Raw genomic sequence first — 22,278 nt, 5'->3', positions numbered from 1 at the left:
TTAGACAAAACCACAAGCCAAAAGTCGTCCATACATCGTTTCTTGATAGCACGCTTCTGAGCTGAGAAAACAGCAAGTGAGTGTAACTCTTCGCAAGTGAGTGTTCCCATCCCAGCACCGAGGTTGTGGAAATCTTGCGAACCGGAAACAGCAAACTATATTTTGAAAAGAGATCCATCACTATTAGTAGGTGGCAGTTTCCTAACTTACTTCTAGGTAACGACTGTATGTAATCTATGGCCACTATTTGGAAAGGTTTTGTGGTTACTCTTTGCTTCCCCATAATTAGATGCTGCGATTGGTTACTGGGCTTGCTCTCTTGACAAATTGTGCATTTTTTAACATAGGACTTCACCTCTTTAGCCATATGCGGCCAATAATATCTTTTCCTGATTCGAGCTAGGGTTTTTTCATAGCCTAAATGAACCGCTTCATCATACTCTTCAAATAAGATCTTTTCCCTTAGCTCAAATGGAATGCATATTTTCCACTCAAATCGGTAATCAACGTTATCCGGATTTGAGACAAACTTCTTCAGAATTCCGTTTTCAACACGGAAATCTTTAAAACCTTCCGGTTCTTCCTGGACTTTCCGACACATATAATTGTACCAGTCCGAATTAGTCGAATTAGCGCTGATCTCTTCCAGTGATCTGGACAGGGCGTCTGGTACATTGTTACTGACCCCTTTTCGATGATTAATTTCCATATCATATTTTTGTAGTTGAAGACTCCATCTGCACAACCGCGACGAGATCTTCCTGTTGCTTCTAAGAATAAAAGTTAGTGCGGACGCGTCGGTAATGACCGAAAATCGCGGCCCTTCGATATAACACCGGAACCGTTCAAGAGAGCTTAGAACCGCTAAAGCTTCCTTCTCGGTAGCAGCATACCGTTGCTGAGTTGTGCTTAGCTTTTGCGAGAAATATGCTATAGGTCTATCGATCTCATCATACTTCTGCGTTAGGACGCCTGCCACTGCAGAATCACTGGCATCGCAGTGAATACAAAATGGTCTGTTAAAGTCCGGATTTTTTAGAATCGGAGCACTTATCAACATTTCTTTAATTTTTACCAAAGAGGATTCAGCGGCCTCATTCCACTTTACCGCTTTGGGATGGTCTTTGAGGAGGTCCGTTAAGGGTTTTACAATTTCACTAAACGACGCAATAAACCGTCTGTAATAATTACACATCCCTAGAAACCGGCGTACCGCCCTTAGGGATTTTGGCCTCTCGAAATTAACAATTGCTTCTATACGCTCCGGATTGGGACGGATCCCCGTTTGTCCAAGAATGTACCCCAAATATGCGACCTCCGATACGCAGAATTTAGATTTCTGTAAATTTATAGACAGGTTTGCCGCTCGGAGTCTAGCTGCCAAATCCCTGAGCCTGTCCAGATGCTCTTCAAACGTGTTGCTTATCACGATGATGTCATCGAGATAAACAAACACGTTTGGTTCCAGTTCACTCCCTCCCAATACTCGGTCCATCAGCCGTGCTAAGGTTGCCGGACTATTCATTAGACCGAAGGGCATCCGAGTGAACTGGAACAGCCCCCTCCCCAACACTGAGAACGCTGTATATTTCCTCGAACGAGGGTAAAGAGGCACTTGTAAAAAGGCCTTCGATAAATCTATCGTCGATATGTACCGACTGGGACCCAGTCTACTCAAAATTCTATCAGCGTGGGGGAGAGGGTAAGAGTCCCGGACAGTTCGCTCGTTAAGTTTCCGAGCATCTAGACAAAGCCGTACTGAACCGTCTGGCTTGTCAACGGGGATCAATCGTAGTGCCCAATCACTATATGATCTTTCTATAATTCCGCTCTTCAGCATGGAATCAAGTTCTTGGTTAATCTTGTCCTGCCTGGCTGGGGAGGTCGGAAACGGATTGATACGGACCGGCGGAAGTTTCTTCGTCTCTTCCGACAGTTCTATCCTGTGGTTAATCATGGAAGTGGTTTCTAAGTGACCATCCACAGCAGGTTTAAATAATTGTTTAACTTCTTCAAGCTTAGCTAACTGATCTTCAGTTAGCGTAGTCTCGAAAATAGGTTCCTGAAGTTCTTCTATCGAAATAGGATCTTTGAAGGGCGGTATCGTCGGCACTATTCCGAACGATCGCCAGAAATCAGATCCTAAGATCAGTCCTCGTTTTACAGAGGGGATCACCAAGGCGGATACAATTTTTGTTACTGATCCAAAAGTAATTGGCAGCTCTACGCAGCCAACGACCTCTAGGTTTTGTCCACTTGCAGTGGTGATGTCTATATTAACCGGTTGTATTGTTAATTTGCAGGTTTTGATGAGGAAATTTGCACCTGAGCCCAAAACTGTACGATTTGCTCCGCTGTCCAGTAAACCTACCCTGGGAATTCCTAGAATTTCAACTTTTACAAACGGTCTGTCATCATTTGACAATTTTAAGAACTGTTCGTTGATTTCCATTTTTGATCATTGGGTATATTCACCATTCTCAACTCTTCTCCAACCTAACGACTCAAGATCTACAATGTATTTCTCTGGGGATTTGGCTCTAACCTTTTCATCCGTCTGCCCCTTCAGACGGGAACCTAGGCGTTTTTTTCACACCATGGACAGGACTTAGTATCCACATTCATAAATCCGCATTTATAGCAAAATTTATGTTTGGGCCAGTCACACTCGTTTTGGTGATGGCCGGGTAAACGACAGTTAAAACACGTTCCTGGCCGAAGAGGGATGTATTTCTCCACCAAAGTTTTCAAACCGTCAGGTGTGCTACCCGAACTTTTAGTTTTCTCAGAGGGCTGGTCTTCACTATGAGTCTTTTTGGTAACTCTTTCCTCCAATGGTTTAGGTGAATCTTTCTGTACTGGTCGGCTTTTGTCACTAAAGGGTTTCTGTTTTTGATAAGACTTCAACTCATTCACTTGGGTACGGCTTTTGTTAACTTGATCATCCTGGCTACGAGATTCATACTTGAACCAAAACGTGGCATCAAGTTTTCGGCCAAATGCTTTCAAATCTGCCAAATTGTCGATCTGAGCAGCAACGACATTGCCCTTATAGTCAGCTCTGAGATTGCGAAACACAATCTCAAACTTTTTCTTCTCTGAAATTGGTTTAGTTAACGAATTGAAAATTTTCTGTATGTCGAAGAAAAAATCTTGAAATTTTTCCTTCGACCTCTGCTTTCTATCAATGGCTCTGACCTCACTCACATGATCATGATCAGGGCTCAAAAATTCTTTTTTCATTTCGGTCACCAAATCTTTCCAGGTCGTAAAATCTTCATTCTCCACCCCAGACATAAACCACAGCTTCGCTAAACCCGAAAAGAGATGAATTGCGGAGCGGAATAGTTCCTTAATGGAGACATCTTCCGACTTTGCATGAAATTCTACTTCGCGTATAAATTTCATCAAATCTCGACCTCCATCCCTACCATCATAGCGAAGGTTCCACTCTGAGACTGGTCTACTACGCCTTGCATTTGACCTTCTCGGCCTGGACTTCGACCCTCGTGGTGGTGAGCATGATAGCGAAGAGTCAGAATCTTGTTCGAAGTCGTCGTGTGCCCCCGACAACCGAAATCGTCTCAACATCCGTTCTGGTTCGGTAGAATGCTTTCTAGCTAAGCCTGATCCCGATGGTTGGACACGACCGAAAGGAGCAGCTAGAGACGTGGATTCTACCGGCTCTAAATTTGATAGCAGCTGCCGCCGAGAAAGATTACTTCGGCTATCTCGTTTATCGGCTTCACTATCCAGATTACCTATATGTCCGTATCGTCCGTCTGGGTTTCTCTGGACACACTCGGTACTTTAGACATTCCTTGTTTCGATAAATTTAATTGCGTCAATGAGTTGGATATATGGAGCATGACTTCCTTTCGAATTGAATCGATAGGAGTAAAAATCGTGAAGTGCGTACTATATAATTGGCGAATGGTACTAACGAGTTTATCCAGATCTTCCAAATCATTATCCTCCTCCGCAGAAGATTGTATAGCGCAACACCGAACAAAATAATGCACTAATCGTGTTTTTAACGAATCTTTCTGTTTTATTCGGTCATCAAATAAAATATTTCGGTGTAGATTTTACAAAGTAACGTTTATTAATGCTTCCGTACTCGTACGCACTCGGATAACGAATGAATGGAAAGGGAGATTATGAATGGCGGTGTGTATGATTGAAAGGATCGTTCATAAATTACATATTCGAATGGCGATCAAATACTACGTAATATAACATCCTCCCTGTTTTATAGTAAAAGAAAAACTATTAGAGACAGTAATCTTTGAATCGCATTGGGAGCTTAACATTTCTCTTAGGTCTAACACTTTGATCATCAGCGACTGAATCCTTGGATGGTTTGGTAACTTTCGGGGTCTCCGGTGGCTTCGCTGCTGATGCTACTTCCGGATGAACGGCATCAGGTACACTGTTGGTCGCTTCTCGATTAGACACCGATCTGTCAGAAACCGGCACGGCCAACTGCTCCGTGGCAACAGGATCAACGTTTGGTATGATGAACTGATCTGGATTCACTTCAGGCGCCTGGGGTTCATTACGTGGTTTCAAGTGCACCAAATCACGTCGATACTGCATACCATCCACATCAACTATGTACGACCGCTCGTTCAGTTTGTTGCTAACTCTGGCAGGTGTCCAAGTCTTAGATGTTTCTGGTTGAAGTTGTACGTAGACTGAAGATCCCGTCTCCAAATGCGGTAGATTCCTGGCTTTTCTATCATACTGAATCTTCGCTTTACGCCTTCGTTCTTCAATCGCTTCAGGAACACCCGACACTAGTTTTGGCATTAGATGGTTTGTAGACATTGGTATACCGCAGCGAGTATTTCGAGAAAACAACCGTGCTGCGGGACTGGAACCAATTTTATTTGGAACATTTCTCCAGTGCAATAATGCGTACCAGAAATCATTGCCTGCTTCATCTGCTTTCTTCAACAACCGTTTCGCTATCTTCACGGCCGCTTCAGCTTTTCCGTTAGCCTGCTGATGGTGTGGTGCCGATGTTGAATGAAGAAAGTCCCATTCACGAGCGAACTGTTTCCACTCTCGGTTGACAAAATTCGTTCCGTTGTCTGATATGACCTGTTGCGGCTTGCCGTGTCGGGAAAAGTTGGATTTGCATACAGCAATCGTTGCTTTCGGTGTTAAATCCTTCAACAGGTCAACTTCAAAAAAATCCGAAAAATGGTCAACAGTAACGAGGAATTTGCATCTTTTTCCTTGGTACTCAGCAAAGAAGACATCCATTGATACCAATTGGAATGGGTATACTGGAATTGGGTGACTTTGCATTGGCGCTGGAGTTTGAGATGCTTGGAATTTAGCACACACGTTGCACTGAGCGACAGCTTCCTTAATCTGGGCACTCATTCCAGGCCAGAAAAGGTTCGCCCGTGCCAACTTTAGAGTCGCCTCCATCCCATTGTGGCTGACATGGACTTTGCCAGTCAACTTCCGACGTAGCGTATACGGGACAACAATCCTGTCGTTACGGTAGATGATTCCGTCTTGAGTGCTGAGCTCGTTCCTGTACTTGAAGAACATTCTGGCACTATCCGGAACTCTATCCACTGATGCGGGCCAACCATCACGAATGTACTGCATAACCTGTTGCAAAGACGTGTCCGCTTCTGTCGCTGCAATGATCTCGTTCAACTGCTCATCCTTCACTTTCAGGAAACTGGAGAGATTGACTTCTTCGATTTCACGGAATACTCGAAAGATGTTCCGCTTATTGAACCTATCATCCGCAAGATTTTCGTCGAACGGTGCTCTGGATATCGCGTCAGCCACCACGTTGTCTTTGCCCGTGACAAACTCGATTGTCAATCGGTAGCGCTGCAGATTTAGCAACATGTGCTGCAGACGTCGCGGTGCAGAAAGTAGTGGCTTCCGAAACACTGCAACCAACGGTTTGTGATCAGTCTTTACGGTAATTTTAGGATTTCCCACAATTAGTTGATCGAACCGTACGCAAGCGAAGAGGATAGCGAGTAATTCCTTTTCGATTTGTGCATAGTTCTTCTCAGTAGGCGTGAGGGTACGTGAAGCGTATCCAATTACTCCATGGCTTTGGAAAACAGCTGCCCCTAGACCGTAAGAACTAGCATCACACTCGATCACTATTGGCTCGTTCACATTGTAGTATCGCAGTGTATTAGTATCTGCCACCAAACACTTGACACGATTGAACTCCTCTTCTTCCTTTTCTGACCAAACCCAATTCTCTTTCTCCGAAATCAATCGCCGAAGGACAGTGAAATTTGCGCTGAGATTTGGTATGAAACGGCTGAGGTAGTTCACCATTCCAATGAACCTTTGAAGCTGTTTACGATCTGTCGGACGCAGAAAATTCTTGATAGAAACAACTTTACTCTCGTCCGGTTGAAGTCCCTTGTTCGTCAACACGTGTCCGTAGAACTTGACCGACGTTTCGCAGAGCTTGAGTTTGCTGAAGTTCAGTTTGACGTTGCATTCCTTCAAGCGAACCAACAACTTCTCCAAGCAGATATTGCGCGCAAACCCCAAAATTTTATTCCCACCTTTGGGTTTCCGCGCCGAAGACCCAGCGCCAGATTCGGCGACAAAGAAAACTGACAGCAGTCGCCGGACAGTTGGCAATCCTGATATTTGACGGCGGCCGCCCGGTAGTCATATGAGTGGATTGTTGTCACGCAAATAGATCTTTTCGCTGAAAATGCATGTGTATTGAGTTATTGTTGACAGATTTTCTGCAGTGTTAGTGTGAAATTCAGCGATTTTCTGTATCGCGTAAGCCTTCGCTGGAAGAAAACGTCATGTTGCTCAGCGAAGCAAAGAAAATTTTCAGTGAAAAAAGCAATATTGTGGTTCTCCAGAGCTTCCTCCAACGTGTCTCCCGAGCCGTAAATCAGCAAATCGTCAGCAACGCATTCCACTCCCGATAATCCCTGAATCACCTCTTGCAGCTTCATCTGGAAGATATCCGGGGCGGAAGCGATCCCGAAAGGTAGACGAATCCATCGATACCGCCCGAACGGTGTCCAAAACGTTGTTAGTCGGCTACTCTTCTCATCCAGTAGCACATGTCAGAAACCCTTGCGAACGTCCGCCGTTGAAAACACTTTTGCCTTCCCTAATTCGGGCAAAATTTCGTCGATAGTGGTGAATTGCATATGGGGACGTTTGAGCGCTGCGTTCAGCGGTATTGGATCGAGACAGATACGAACGGATTCCTGCTCCTTGCGCTTGACCAACACAATATTACTAACCCATTCAGTGTGGCGGTTCTCCTTCACGATCAACCCATCGCGTTCCAGATTCTTCAGTTCTTCCTTCAGCTTCTCTCTCATTGCGATTGGAACTCTTCGAGGTGGCTGGATCGAAGGTGTGACGTCGGCAGAAACTTCCAAAGACACGGCTCCGGCGAATTTACCGATACCGTGAAAAACCTCCTCGTGTCGTTTGACGATATTCTGAGCTTTTATACGGTATACATTCAGAAGTTCTTGTTCCGTTTTCGGTGCAGTGAAATTCACTGTGTTGCAGAATTTTACAAAGCCCAGAATGCGACACACATTTGCTGAGAGGAGCGGTCCATGGGTAACATCGACTACTTGAAAAACAAGGCTGTACTTACGGTCTTTCCTCCGACATGGAATTTTTACTTGCCCGATCACCGGAATGCTGTTCCCGCCGAATGCTTGGAGATGGTACGCGGATGGCTGCAGCTCGATTTTGTCTTTGCCAATCATGTTCTCCAACCAATTCTTCCCCACAAGGCTTGTGTTCGCACCAGTGTCCAACTCACATTTCACGGGCTGCCATTTCCCACCGATCCGCAAGTCCAGGTCCGCGGTAACATGTCCACCACTACCGGATTTATCAATGATTTTTCCGATTGACACACTCTCACCGCAGGACGACTCATCGTTGTCGTTATCACTGCTCTCCGCTGAATCACTTTCGGAGCTGCTTTCTTCGCGCACTTGCTTCACTCGGAGCTTCTTCTTTAGCTTCTTCTTCCGATCCGCCTTACACACTTTCTCGAAGTGATTTTTTCCACCACAATGATTGCACCTTTTCCCCAGCGCTGGGCAAGCACCTTTGGAGAAATCATGCTTTGCCCCACAGAACTTACACTTCATCTTTTCTCTTTTCACCATGTTCACTTCCGCGCTTGCTTGACCCACTGTAACCGGATGCCTCTCAGTTATTTCTTCAGCACGGCACAAATCCATGGCGTGCGCTTCCGTCAAGTTTTGGGTCGTTATCAACTTAGATCGAAGCTTCATCCACTTGATCGAAGTAGCAAGTTTGTACCTGATCATGTCCCCTTCCAGCACACCGAACTTGCACAGTTTCGCGAGTGATTTTACACGACACAAATAATTGTCAACACTTTCTGTGGAATCTTGCACCAGCGAAAAAAAATCAAACCAGTCGACAAACTTGTTCCGTTCACGCACAACCTTGCTCTTTATTGCCGCGAGAGCAAGTTCCGGGTCGTTTTGCTGAGCCTGATTCAGTTCGAAATTGAAGTATTTTTTAACGCGTCTTTTCCAACCACCGATAGCAAAATGCTCGTCTTTTGCTTGTTCTGATCGGCCGGCCACGCATCCATGCCGACCGCACTGGCATAGGTCTTCCAATTCACTTCAAAAAAATTGAAATTTTGTTCCATGTCACCTTCCAACTCTAGCGGCGGCGGCAGTGGAACAGACGACGCGGCTGCGCTTCCCGCAACCGGTGCCGCAGGCTGATTCAACTGAACGGTTTTCACTGAACCAATCAGAGCCTGCATCGCCTGCCTTTGCATTTCCATAAAACGCGAAAACTGATCTGCATCCATTTTCTTCAAGTTTATTCACTTCCGGGAAAACACTCGAGTCCGACACGATAGCGAAAAAAATATGGCGCACGACAGGATCCAACAAGTTTGCTCTTCACCGCACAACTTTCCGCAATCACTGCTGCTGATGATTTTCCCGCCGCTCGGACCGAACAATTCCTCAAAAACACTTCCACGATATACGAATGACGTCGGAAAATACTTTTTAGTCCACGACTACTTCTGACACCATGTTTTATTCGGTCATCAAATAAAATATTTCGGTGTAGATTTTACAAAGTAACGTTTATTAATGCTTCCGTACTCGTACGCACTCGGATAACGAATGAATGGAAAGGGAGATTATGAATGGCGGTGTGTATGATTGAAAGGATCGTTCATAAATTACATATTCGAATGGCGATCAAATACTACGTAATATAACACTTTCACTCCTTCAAAAGTTCTTCTCTTTTCCAAACAATCACATATCTCCTTAATTGTTTTATCTATTAGTGCAATCTCGCCGTCTATAGTACGTCCTTCACATTTGGAAAAATCTAAATCTTTTGGATGGCCCTTTTCCTTTTTGAGAGTGTCCCGTAGACGTCTCCTAAGAACTGCTACACTTTCATTTTTTTCAAAAGGAACCGTCCGAATCTGAAGCTCAAACTCCACCTCCTCTTTTTCCAAGTGATGAACTAAGAGGGATTGGTATTTCATTTCTATCTCCGATTCCATGCTTGGGAGTGTTCTAGATGATTATAGTTTGTCAATGATAACCAGTGTTCGCACCACGGCCAGATCAGCGTCTGTGCCCTATTCAGACTCACTCTTCTATCCAACAGTACTAACCCTTCTCAGTCACGATTAACGTTAATCGAACTCCAGGACGGTTTTAAAGCGGCCTACGTGGCACTAGGGCTCACTAATTATCGTTGAATCACTGTAAACACCGTGAACACTGCTCTGAACTACGTATTACCCGTTGCAAGAAAATAGAGAGCGAAAAAGGTGCAAAATCGCTAATAGGCCTCCGCTGGTATGTTTAATCGTTATGGTGTCTTCTACAATAAGTGCGCGAATTGGCCAAGGAATACTGCGCCGAAAACACAGAAATGATTTTCCTTACAGGCGGAGATGTATGCACGAAAAATATTTTAATTATTTAATTCATTACAATCGCCTTTTATAATCCATAACAACGAACCTAATAACGATAATAAATTCACCTAATAGTATGTATTATGATAACACAACATTGTCATAAGCAAAACTTATACTTTTCATGTATTTTGGTTAATGGCTAAAAAGTATATCGCTAAGCTTATACTTTGTATAAGTTTGCAGTTTGATTTTTCCCGCCAATCGAGCGCTTGTTTACTGCAGGAAGTTTCACCAACAAAAAACAAGAGAATTAAAATCGTATCCACAGTTCCAAGACCAGGAACATTACCGTTTCACCTATGATAAAAAAATATCAGGTAATCAGTTAAATATTGTTTTTTTTTGCAGCTAAATAAGCATAGTAATTTATTTCAGCATACCGAAACCCGGTTCCCGGCCCAGGACTTGTTGAGGAGCCGCAGTCGATCGACCATTCAAGAAACGCGAACTCAGAAGAGGAAATGGACGTTATCGAGAAGACCCCTAAGAAGCGGGCCAAGTTTATTTCAGGAAGAACCGCGGACCAGTGCCATTGTCGACACGATGACCTCGAACGATGAAGGAACTCGCGAAAACGGGGGTGACGGGTAAGAACTTACGTGTATTTGCTGACATGTTTTTGTAGCTGTTAACGTTGATTTTTTTATTTTAGTTGCGAAATTGTCCTGGACTTTGAAAACGACTTCGCCAGCGGAACGACAACGGCTTGATCAACTAAAACAGCAATCTGATCGTGGGGCTAGTGCAAATGCGTCACGTCGATGAGTCGCCAACTTACCGCAGGAATACATCCGTTCGAGATCTGACCAAAAGAGGCCCCTCAAAGTTCCAAATAAATTATGGTGAAAGTTTGCAACCCCTAAGAATAACAAATAAACTAAGTATCTATATATATAAAAATGAGTTTGAAGTCCCTTTGAGGCAACAAAACTAACGAACGGCTGAACCGATCAGGATGACTCTTGCATGGTTAGAATCGTATTCATGGTGGCTGTGTTTATATGTAAAAAAAAAAGTTAGGAAAATGTACTAAAATGTAAGAAAATAGACAAAATGCTGATTTTTCATGACCTGGGAAGAAAATCAACACGATCGAAACGAAACCAATCTAGAGTGCGGTGCTGGAATGACATTAATAATTATCAAACCAACATAATTTGGCAAGACAAAGTTTGCCGGGACAGCTAGTTTCTAATAAAATAGTGTTTTTTATTGATCAAGATAACTGGAAGAAGAAAAAGCAGAAGGTATATTCAAAATAAATAGTAATAGATTGCATTAATTATTTCAAATATATGATATTAAAAATCTAATATAAATCATAAGTTTTACTGATTGATTGTATTGGGCAAAACTTATACTTTTCATTACTTCTTTCTAATGCTATACATGACATTCATTCATACGGATTATTAGGAAAACGAAATGGCAAAAAATTATAACATTTTCTTATGCATTTAAGGTGAAACGGGACGCCGTGTTATTTTTCCTATCTTGCCTCTCTTTCTAACAATTTGCCTCGCGATTTTGAAGATGGTAATCTCGAGTTCTATCGCACTGAAGATGCTGAAAAACAATCAGCATATGCACTGCAAGTGAGCATACACAGTGATAGGTTTTTGTTGTAAAATATGAAGTAGAATCTGAGATTACCATCTTAGTAGCAACAGAGCAATGGCGGATATTTCCCCGACCGTCCCGTCCGCCCTTAATGGGGATTTTTCTTTTCGTGTGGGCGCCTGCGCGTACAAATTTTCGCGCAACGCATAATATAAATTCATACAAAAATAAATAAATAAATCATAAATAACAATCAACTCCAACCCCTACAACATGCCAACAAAACAAATCAATGAATACTATTTACACGGCCCAGGGGCCTTATAACGCTAAATTTGATAACCTATAAAGCTACTCAGACACAGAGTCTTATTGAAAATTTGATATTCTAATTGATTGCAAGCACGGAACAAAACCGTCCCACTTGCTCTCACTTGCCGTTCGAAGAACGCAACAAGTTTCCTAAAACAGTATAACACTGTTTTCTCCTCCCCCGCACGGGTGCAGAGAGATGCTGTAACCGAATTTTTTTTACTTTCTTGTTGGGCGCCAATTTGTAACCCCCCCCCGGTACTATGCTCAGTGGATACAGTAATCACAGGGTCGGAATGCTGGATCAGTACAACAACTCAACTACACTCAGAAATCCATCTCCAGCGGGAACTCATAATGAGGTTATATCCATAAGTACTGCTGAAGGATAACACCCACGGATAGCGTCTTATGGTTTACCTTTCGCTCAAAAGCCACACTGTAAAAAATCTTCGGACTAAATCACTCTAGCGAGGGAGGCATGAAAACTCCTTTCGAGTTCGGGATAAACGGGACCAATTTAGCACAGTGGTGAGATTTTTCGACACATTAAAATGCCTTTAAACTCAATTTTCTCATGCACATACATATATTAACAATTTTACAAATATATAAACTTTTGGGTTTTAGCTTATTCTAATTGTGACGTCACATTTTACATTTTACTTGCGGTTTTGCGTGGGTTTTGGTTTACGTGGGAAATTTCTAGCGATGGCTGCTTTCCGAAACCGGGCGATTTCTAGTGGCGACGATGAACCCCGGAGGTGGTCTAGGGTAACTGCGCAGATTTCCGGCCTCAACTCACAGAAGTTCCTTTAGAGGAGGGGGAAAGATGATGCGAAATTCCCAGCCGGATGGGGAAATTCCAGCAAACGTTGAGGGTCGTTTGAAACTCGTCGAATGGTCCTGAATTCAGGCACTGGTTGGCCCAAATCGTGGGATTAGCGAGGGGATTAGGCCCGAAGCTCTTCAAACGAGATGGCGATTACTGGCCTATGCCCTCCAGACAAGATGGCGGTGATTCTGAAGGCAATCGGCGCTTCCGTGGTAGGCTTCCGTCCCTTTTGTCTCTTTGTCTGGCAACTTGAATGGTCTCCGCCAGACAAAAGCTGTTAAAGTAAAAGAAAAAGGCCCCTCGTGGACCTATGTACGCCGATTAGATTTTGCCACATAATTTTGACACCCACCACACAAACCGCTTTTTATTTTTCGCAATTAACCGCTTATTTGTAATAGTGCATGGAAATTACCTTTTTCTTTCACGATCTATCCTAATTTGATGAGCACGGTAAGTGTTGGGCGTTAATGTGTCACTTTACCCTAGATTTAAGAACAATAGATTTTAGGTTTTCTATACATTTTTAGCTTCTAATACACTAACTCACTTTAACCGTACTTGGATAGTTTTAAGTTTACTAACTTTACTTTAAGAAAGTACTAACCGCACTAGCCCTACAGATTAAAGAACAAAAAAACATGTTAAAAAAAATCACCACCATGTACTCGCACTTTATGCGTACTTCGTAGTTTGAATTCCCGGCGCGCACTTTCTACTCGCTTGAGCGGTTGGGACAGAATAATCGTTACAGTGCTATTTGCCAAGCTCGCTACCGTACAATTTTCCATAAGGCACCCGAACGAATCCGAATTCGTCGTGTTCATGCATTTCGTATTCGGGAGTGCATGACCCTCGCCCTACCTATGACTGCCTCCTGCGGCTGAGTGTCTTTTGCCACAGTTCACACCGCTGTTAACAAACTCCCTCATAGTGAGTGGTACCGTGGGTTGGGTGTTGGGAGAAAGAGTGACTTTCTTGTAGCTCAGTAAGCATAGCACAGGGTTGCAGTTAAGGGGGTAAATTGATTGTTGATGTCTCGTGATAAAGTTACGAGTTGAAGCTTGAAACCATCGGTTACACATGTGTGCGCGATGGCGTGCGTGCGTATCATGAAAAGTTGCTCACAATGTGTGAATGTGCTTAAGAGATAAACTAAAATTAGGAACCGATTTATACCACGAAACGGTATACCGCGAAAATGTATAGACCGCGAAACAGAAAACCGCGAAATGGTTCAAACCGCAAAATGGTCCACCGCGAATTGGTTGACCGCGAAATGGTTTACCGCGAAATGTCGGACAACCATTTTGCACATATAATCTGTCAAACGTTTTCCACCAATAAAAGTGCATTAACTGTACGAAAAATGCATAGGACCTACTCTTCATATGTAGTTTAGTAGGTCCTGTATAAAAATATTACATTAAGAGAGTTTAAAAAAACTTGAAAACACTTGGCACTTTTATTGATCAAAATATGATAAATTTCCAAATAATACTCTGAACATATACAGATTTTTCATATTTTTTGTAGTGAATACAAAACCTCAAACGAAGCTGCATATGAAAGCCTTAGGTTTAAGCAGTAACACAAAAAAGATTGAAAAAGTTTCATCGAGTACATATTGAGATATAATGTTTTAAAAATGTGTTCGAAAATCTTATAAGTTTTACTAAAAGACCCCTTTCCAACCGCGGGCTCGGATCCAACCCAGTAGACCGACGCCATGACAGCACCGCTACCGGAACTTCCTCTCCGCGGCCACTTAATCACTGTAAGGGTCGATCTCGACCGCAGGGCACCGGTATGACATACGAAGCCTACTCCGAACCTCTGGACCACCTCTTGTACTGCATCTGGACTAGCCATTCTCCGAGTCCACGCGCTACCTCCTCTGTAGCTCCCAGACGATATGGGTGACAGTCGTTGTAACGGCGTTCCAGCCAAACTCATCCCTACACATCCTCTGGACCAAGTTGTCCGGGTTTTTGTCCTCCCCGCATGTGGCAAGCATGCGGTCACGCATTGTGCGAAAACGCGGGCACAGGAACAAAACGTGTTCCGCCGTTTCCTCTAAACCATTGCACACTGGGAATTCGGGAGAACCCGCTGTTTGGGGCTCCGCAGTGCCTCAAACGGGAATTTCTTTCTCGCAAGAAAGAACACACGGTGTTTTCACTTAAAACACTTTATTCAACTTAACTTGGCGTTGTCTAAGCCACGCCAACGCTTATAAGTACACTATACTTCACTGGTATTAAACACTACTTGACCGTTTGCCGGGTCAGAAAAAACTGTTTCGCAGCACGTCGGTCCATGTTCGCTTTTATAGCGCTCAAAAATGTTGCACGACAAGATTTCGAAAACTCCAGAACAATCCGGAAATTTGGTGTCACTGCAACACACGCGGTCGGCTCTCTCCGCGCGCGATGACGGCGATGATGATGATGACGCTGAGTTCCCGACGGTGGCGGTGGCGGCAGCGCGCGCGTTCACTCACGAGCGCGTGTTTACATCGATGAGTGGCGATGATGGTGGTGCCGGCGGCGGGTGAGCAACTTGCTGCTGATGATGGTGCTCCCGCGTTTGACGTTTTTCATCTTCTCTTGCGTGATAGGGAAAAGTGGGGCACATTTGCGACCGGAGCGTACTTGTCGGTAGCGAACATGCACCCCCGTCTGGAAGTCATCTGAAGCACTGCAATGTGGATTGCAGTTGTCTTCGATCGGCAGAATGGAGTTTTGAAATCGCTCGTCGGTATGTTGTTCCGCCAATCCTCACGTCGACAGCTCGCACAAGATTGTCCGATCCAGGGTACACGTTGGTTATTCTACCAAGTCTCCAGCTTTGAGATGGCAGATCTTTCTCCTCAACCAAAACGATCATTCCAGGACGAATATTCGGACTCGTTCGTTGATTCTTCGTTCGAGGTTGCAGACTCAGTAGGTAATTCTTTCTCCACTGTCTCCAAAATTGCTCGCGAAGATGCTGCAAATATTGCCATCGGGACAATCGATTCAATGGTACATCGTCGTAGGTAGGCTCTGGGGTGGCGATGAGAGGACGTCCAACGAGAAAGTGACCAGGCGTTATCACTTCTGGATCGGACGGGTCGGCAGACATGGAGAAAAGAAGTCGAGAATTGAGGATCGCCTCCACCTGCGGTTATACCGTAGCGTATTCCTCAAAAGTCAGCTTGGCATCTCTCAAAGTTCGCTTCAGATGGTACTTGGCACTTTTCACCGCAGCCTCCCAAAGGCCGCCGAAATTCGGTGCTTCGGGAGGGATGAAATGCCAGGCGATTTCCTTCGGTTGACAATACTCCTCGATGTAGTTAACAGTTTCGCGGTTTCGGAAGAGTTGATACAGCTCGCGCAGTTCCGATTTGGCACCCTTGAAGTTACTCCCATTATCGGAATATACTTCCTTGCTCAAGCCACGCCGACTGGTAAACCGGTGGAATGCTGCCAAGAAGGCCTCGCAGGTCATGTCGGAGACCAACTCCAGATGAACCGCCTTTGTTGCCATGCAAACAAATACGGCAATGTAGGCCTTCACAAGTCGTGGTTTGTACCGGCCCTCCTTGACCAGTACCGGGCCTGCGTAGTCTATGCCAGTCCTTTCGAATGGATGTGCTTGGGTCACTCGACAGGACGGCAAGCTTCCCATTAGCTGGCTGGACCCCTTTGGTTTGGAACGAAAACAGTGGACACAGGATCTCGTAATCTTCCGTACGGATGATCGTCCGTCTAGCAGCCAAAACTTCAGACGAAGGGCCGCCAGTAGACCAGAGGGACCGATGTGCATTAGCTCCTCGTGGTAGGCCTTGATGATGAGGTCGTTGATCGGATGCTTTGGTAACACGAACTGAATTTGCTGGCGAATGGAAGGTTCGAATGCTGAAGTCTCCCTCCGACTAGTAGAACTCCGTTGCAGTAGATAGGATGCAGCGCGTAGATTCGCTTGCACGGCTCGTTGGCTTCCATGCGATGAATTTCATCCGCTAGCTTCTCATGCTGGATAACCTTCACGATGAGTTCCAGAGACTCTCGTAACTCTGGAATCGTAGGACGATGACTGGTAACGCGCTGTGAGGCGTTCTTTATTCGGCAGTTCCGAATAAATCGCTGAACTAGAGCAGTCACACGCTGTAGTTTCCGAAATGAGCTGTACTTCGAAAACACAGGCAGCTCATCTTGGTTGATGGCCAACGCTGCGATGATCGGTGTTGCTCTAATCTCCGGGATGACATCGTCAGGCAGATCTGCTGGGATCTCCGCCTCGTACTCTACACTCTGCAGAAACTTGGGTCCCGTTCACCACAGATAGTTGGTACGCAATGCTTCTGGTAGTTGTCCTCGTGACACGATGTCTGCCGGATTTTCTTTCGTTGAGATGTACTTCCATTGCGCACTCAGCGGGCCGGCGAGCTCATGTATTTTCCCGATACGATTCCGGACGAACACTTGAAGGGATGTCAGTGGTTTCTTCAGCCAAGCGAGGACTATCTGGCTGTCCGTCCAGAGAATGGTATTGTCCACCTTCAAGTCGAGCGATCCGAGGACCTTGGAAACCAGTCGAGCCAGGAGAAACGCTCCCAGCAGCTCCATACGGGGAATGGTAACTTGCTTTGTAGGAGCCACCTTCGATTTGCTGCACAGCAAGCTTAGACTTGCGGATCCGTCAGGGAAAATGCTGCGCAGATACACCGCTGCTCCATATGCCAGTTTCGATGCATCCGAGAAGCCATGCACCTCAACAGCGATGTAGTTCGGTGTTACGACACACCGAGGAATTGTGATGCTACTTACTTGTTGAAGGGAAGTTCGAAATTGCAACCATTCTTGTAACAAGTCGCCTTCCAGTTTCGAATCCCACGGAACTCCTGCTAGCCAAATCCTCTGCATGATGAGTTTGGCGATAATGATTACCGAGGACAGAAGACCAATCGGATCAAACAGCTTGCTGATTTCGGAAAGGACAGATCGCTTGGTCGGTGGTTTGGATTCGTTAGCAAGATGGTTAGCGATGAATGCAAACTCATCCCGCTGCGGACTCCAGATCAAACCTAGAGTTTTCATGACTCCTTCGCAGCCGTCAGTCAGATTCACCAACTCCTCACGATCTGATTCAGGGATGCATTCAAGTAGCTTCGGAGAGTTGGAGCTCCACTTATGGACAGGGAACCCAGCGGATTTCAGCATTCCAATAAGCTGGGTCTGGCATTCGATGGCTTCGGCTACGGTATCAGCTCCAGATAAGATGTCGTCGACGTAGCAATCTTCTCGGATGATGTTCGCAGCGATGGGGAAGGAGTCGGCCTCGTCGATACTCAGCTGCAACAAACACCTTGTCGCGAGGAATGGAGCGCACGCTGTTCCATACGTTACCGTTGTCAACTGCACGACCCGAAGAGGTTGCGCAGGATCATCTCGCCAGAAAATCCTTTGAAAGCACGAATGGGCTGGAACTACCTTGATCTGTCGATACATCTTCGAAATATCAGCCGTGAACACAACGAAGTGCTTCCGGAAGCGAACGAGGATGACGAAAATGTCGTTCTGCACTGTTGCTCCCACCAGAAGAGCTTGATTGAAAGCAACGTCAGATGGCGAAGCCTTGGCTGATGCATCGAACACCACACGAAGCTTTGTACTGGAGCTCGATGGACGAAGTACCGCATGATGGGGCATGTGGTACCGGGGTCGCCTCGGTGCATCGCAATCCTCAATGATCTCTTGGCAGTGTCCCAGGGCTTCGTAGTCGTCGATGAACTTGCTGTACTGGAGTTTGAGAGCAGGATCTTTCTTCATCCGCCTTTCGAGGGAAAAGAAATGACGCAGGGTTAACTCTCGGTTGTCCTTCAGCTGGGGAGGATATTCTCGGAAAGGCAGCGACACAACATATCTGCCGTCCACGTCTCGATAGTGGGTATCCAGAAACTTCTTTTCGCATTCCTCCTGGTCCGTAGGTTGATCAGCATCGTTGACTTCTTCGACTTCCCAAAACCTTTTCATGGTCTCGGAGAGTGTGCTGGCTGTGGATACGTAGCACTGCTGATCGTTCTGTTCTTCCTCGACGTCACCAGCGACCACCCATCCAAATTGCGTCTCCTGGAGGTCGGGCAAGTCCTCTCGCAGCTGGATTCTTCCCAATTTGAGCAGTCGGAGGAAATGGGATACGCCAAGCAGCATATCGATTTGGCCAGGCGTATTAAACTCGGGATCAGCCAGAAACACAGATGTCGGAATCGGCCACTCCGAGATATCCAGCTGGGTGGTGGGGATGACTCCTGTCACCTTGGGAATCACCAAGCATTCGACCATCGTTGAGAAGTCAGTGTACCTGGATTCGACTGCCACTGTCAACTTCTCATGAGCGCAAGTCCTGGTTGCACCTACTCCCGTAATTGGTACAAGCGTTGGAGCCCGGTGTACCGCTAGACGATCTGCCATACTCCGTGAAATAAAGCTCATCTGCGAATTCAGAAGCACACGACAGGGTACCTTCCTGTTGCAGAGGTCTCGCAAATTCACCAGAGCTGTCATGAGCATCACCGTCTTCTGCTCCAACGGTTGGTTGTTCGGAACAGCCGTGTTTGACGATGATCGAGAAGGTAACTGCGATGGCGACGCCGGTTGGTTCCCTGGAGCTGTGCTTGCCTGCTGTACCGGTTGAGCGAGCTTCTCTGGTGATGGCCTCGGGATCTCATGCAGAAGCGTGTGGTGCCTTCGCTGGCACTCCGCACAAGTCTTCCTGGATGGGCACTTGGCGGATCGATGTCCTGGACTTAGGCAGTTGAAGCATAGGTTCAACTCCTTTATCTTCTCTGTACGTTGCGCGGTGGTCCACTTGTTGAACGTAGGGCACTCGAAGTGGCGATGATCCTCGTTACACAGAAGACAACGCTGGGGTTTGCTCGTCGGGGTTGCAGCGTGCACTTTCTGGCTTGTAGACTTCGTGTTGGATGGCCTGAAGCTTCCTTCCTTCGTTGTAGATGCTTGGTGTTGACGGTTCTGCAATCGCTCCAACACCTGACACTCGTTCTGCAGGAATTGCATTGTCTTGTCGAAGTCAGGCAGCTTACCGTGCTCCTGGGTCCTCTCCCACAGCTGAAGTGTCTGGTCATCCAGTCGGGCCGTGACGATCTTTGTCAGCAAGAGACCAGACATCGCGTCAACCTTTACGCCTTGGTACTCTAGTCCTCCGATGTGCCGGTTGACCGCCTTGAGCAGCTCCAACAGGTCTTTGTGGTTCCTCTTCGCAATCGGCTTCAGCTCCAAGAGACCCGCCAGATGGGTGTCAACGATCACACGAGGATTTTCGAACTGGTCTTGAAGCTGCTTCCAGGTCTGCTGGAAGTTATTCTCCTGGATCATCTTTGCTGTAATCCATCCCGACGCTTCGCCGAGTAGGGCCTTGTCAAGATGGTGCAGCTTCATGGCGTCGGATTCGTTGCTGCGCACGACGATGTCCTCAAACATTGCTCGGAACTTCGGCCAATTCTCCACTTTCCCATCGAAGCTGGGAATCGGAGCTCGCAACGGTTGTTGCTGGATGATGACCTGTGAGTTGCCGGTTGCCATTGCAGGGGCACCACCGGTAGTCAGCTTCGTGGAGAGCCGCTCGAGTCGATCCGTCGCTTCGATATGCAGCATGTCGAAAGCCATCTGCATTTCGCCCTGTTCCTCGAATTTGGACGGCGGTGTAGCATCCAGCACTTCTCGGTGAGCTGCTTCGTACTCCTGGTAGTGCAGCTCCAGCCTCTTCGCGAAGACCTTCAGCAGTGAAGGCGTAATCTTCGTCGGATCGTCCTCTGCTTCCTCCAGGGTTTGGTTGATCATTGTGACCTTCCTCTTGATTTGGCCACGGTGATAGATGAGGGTCTTGACGTCATCCATCTCTTCCTCCTTCTTGCCCTTTTTCTTACTCTCCAACTTCGGTGTGTGATTCAGAGGCGACATTTCTCTTCGTCACACGTACTTCGTTTGGGTGGGGGGTTACGACCGACGGTTGGTCGAAGCTCTCTTCTTCGGTGTCCTCACAGGTTGCCACCGACAGTGCCGATCTCCTCTGACCGACGGGGATCCTCGGCTGGTCTCCTTGTTGACCAGAGGAACGACGCACTTGTGCCGATCTCCTCGCTGACCGGCAGAAAATCCTTCAGGGGAAGGGTCTCGTTTCCACTGATCGCTCCTCGACCAGCAGAAAGCTTCGGTGATACCGACCGACTCGTCGATCGGTAGATGTCCTCCGATGGGATGGTGTCTTTGCCGGCGGCAAAGAAGACACCGTTGGTGCCGATCGTCCACAGACCGGCAGGGATTCCTCGACTGGTCGCCTCGATGACCAGCAGGAGTCGATGGTGAACCGGGGACTGTAGGCCGGTTCCACTCCACAGGCACTGAATCCGGTTCGGACGGACCAAAATGTTTGGGGCTCCACAGTGCCTCAAACGGGAATTTCTTTCTCGCAAGAAAGAACACACGGTGTTTTCACTTAAAACACTTTATTCAACTTAACTTGGCGTTGTCTACGCCACGCCAACGCTTATAAGTACACTATACTTCACTGGTATTAAACACTACTTGACCGTTTGCCGGGTCAGAAAAAACTGTTTCGCAGTACGTCGGTCCATGTTCGCTTTTATAGCGCTCAAAAATGTTGCACGACAAGATTTCGAAAACTCCAGAACAATCCGGAAATTTGGTGTCACTGCAACACACGCGGTCGGCTCTCTCCGCGCGCGATGACGGCGATGATGATGATGACGCTGAGTTCCCGACGGTGGCGGTGGCGGCAGCGCGCGCGTTCACTCACGAGCGCGTGTTTACATCGATGAGTGGCGATGATGGTGGTGCCGGCGGCGGGTGAGCAACTTGCTGCTGATGATGGTGCTCCCGCGTTTGACGTTTTTCATCTTCTCTTGCGTGATAGGGGAAAGTGGGGCACATTTGCGACCGGAGCGTACTTGTCGGTAGCGAACACCCGCATGCCTGAAACGGTGTAGATACTGTCAGGACCTGTGTCAGGTGGAATGTAACTTCCCCATGGCGCCTATTAATCTAACTATCTACCTTCGGTATCAACGTATGGGTTCACCCTTCTTTGGTGGAACTGTCCCACGCGCGCTGCCATTTGACCATAGAGACCATCCTGGCAGTCCTGCGTATGCCTCTTGTGCCGCGCATTTCGAAGCACTCCATGTCCTCACTGATAAGAATGCTGATAGGCACCATACCAGTAATGATGCAGAGAGCGTCGTGTGACACGGTACGGTACGCGCTCGCAACCCTCAAGCTGATAAGTCTGTAAGTACTTTCCAGCTTCCGTCGATAGCATTCAGTACTTAGCGCGGTGCCCCACGCCAGGCCATCATACCTAAGTATGGACGTAGCAACACTAGCCAGAAGCTTGCGCTTATTGGCGTACACCGCAGAGCTATTGGACATCAACCGGGACATTGCCGCAATAGCTGTGGAGGCTCTTTTACAGGCATAATCGACGTGGCCACCGAAGGTAAGCTTATCGTCGATCATCACGCCCAAGTGTTTGACGGAGCGCTTTG

General features: G+C 46.5%; 2 protein-coding genes across 2 annotated transcripts in view; both read right to left on the bottom strand.

The window, feature by feature from the left end:
* The window catches only part of LOC109405099 (unconventional myosin-XVIIIa), a 1,227,991-nt gene that overhangs the window by 30,515 nt on the left and 1,175,198 nt on the right, over positions 1-22,278 (bottom strand). The gene's annotated exons all lie outside the window — the stretch shown is intronic.
* LOC134290597 (uncharacterized) lies at positions 15,876-20,674 on the bottom strand. The gene is made up of 3 exons (XM_062857763.1): positions 17,054-20,674; positions 16,628-17,005; positions 15,876-16,586 (listed from the first exon to the last, which is right to left on the bottom strand). Exons 1-3 carry the CDS (start codon positions 20,672-20,674, stop codon positions 15,876-15,878), a joined length of 4,710 nt encoding a protein of 1,569 aa, XP_062713747.1.

The sequence above is a fragment of the Aedes albopictus genome, chromosome 3 (genome assembly GCF_035046485.1).
Source record: "Aedes albopictus strain Foshan chromosome 3, AalbF5, whole genome shotgun sequence".
NCBI lineage: Eukaryota > Metazoa > Arthropoda > Insecta > Diptera > Culicidae > Aedes > Aedes albopictus.
Note: the sequence above shows the minus strand (reverse complement) of the source record. Positions and strands in the feature narration are given on the sequence as shown.

Bases quoted from the DNA above. Each gene is read 5' to 3' on its own strand.
- LOC134290597 (XM_062857763.1), bottom strand. From the start codon at position 20,674: ATGTCGCCTCTGAATCACACACCGAAGTTGGAGAGTAAGAAAAAGGGC. The intron at 17,006-17,053 runs GCATTGCGTACC...AAGTTTCTGCAG, and splicing joins CACGAGGACAACTACCAGAA to AGTGTAGAGTACGAGGCGGA. The intron at 16,587-16,627 runs GTCGGAGGGAGA...TCCATTCGCCAG, and splicing joins ACTGCAACGGAGTTCTACTA to CAAATTCAGTTCGTGTTACC.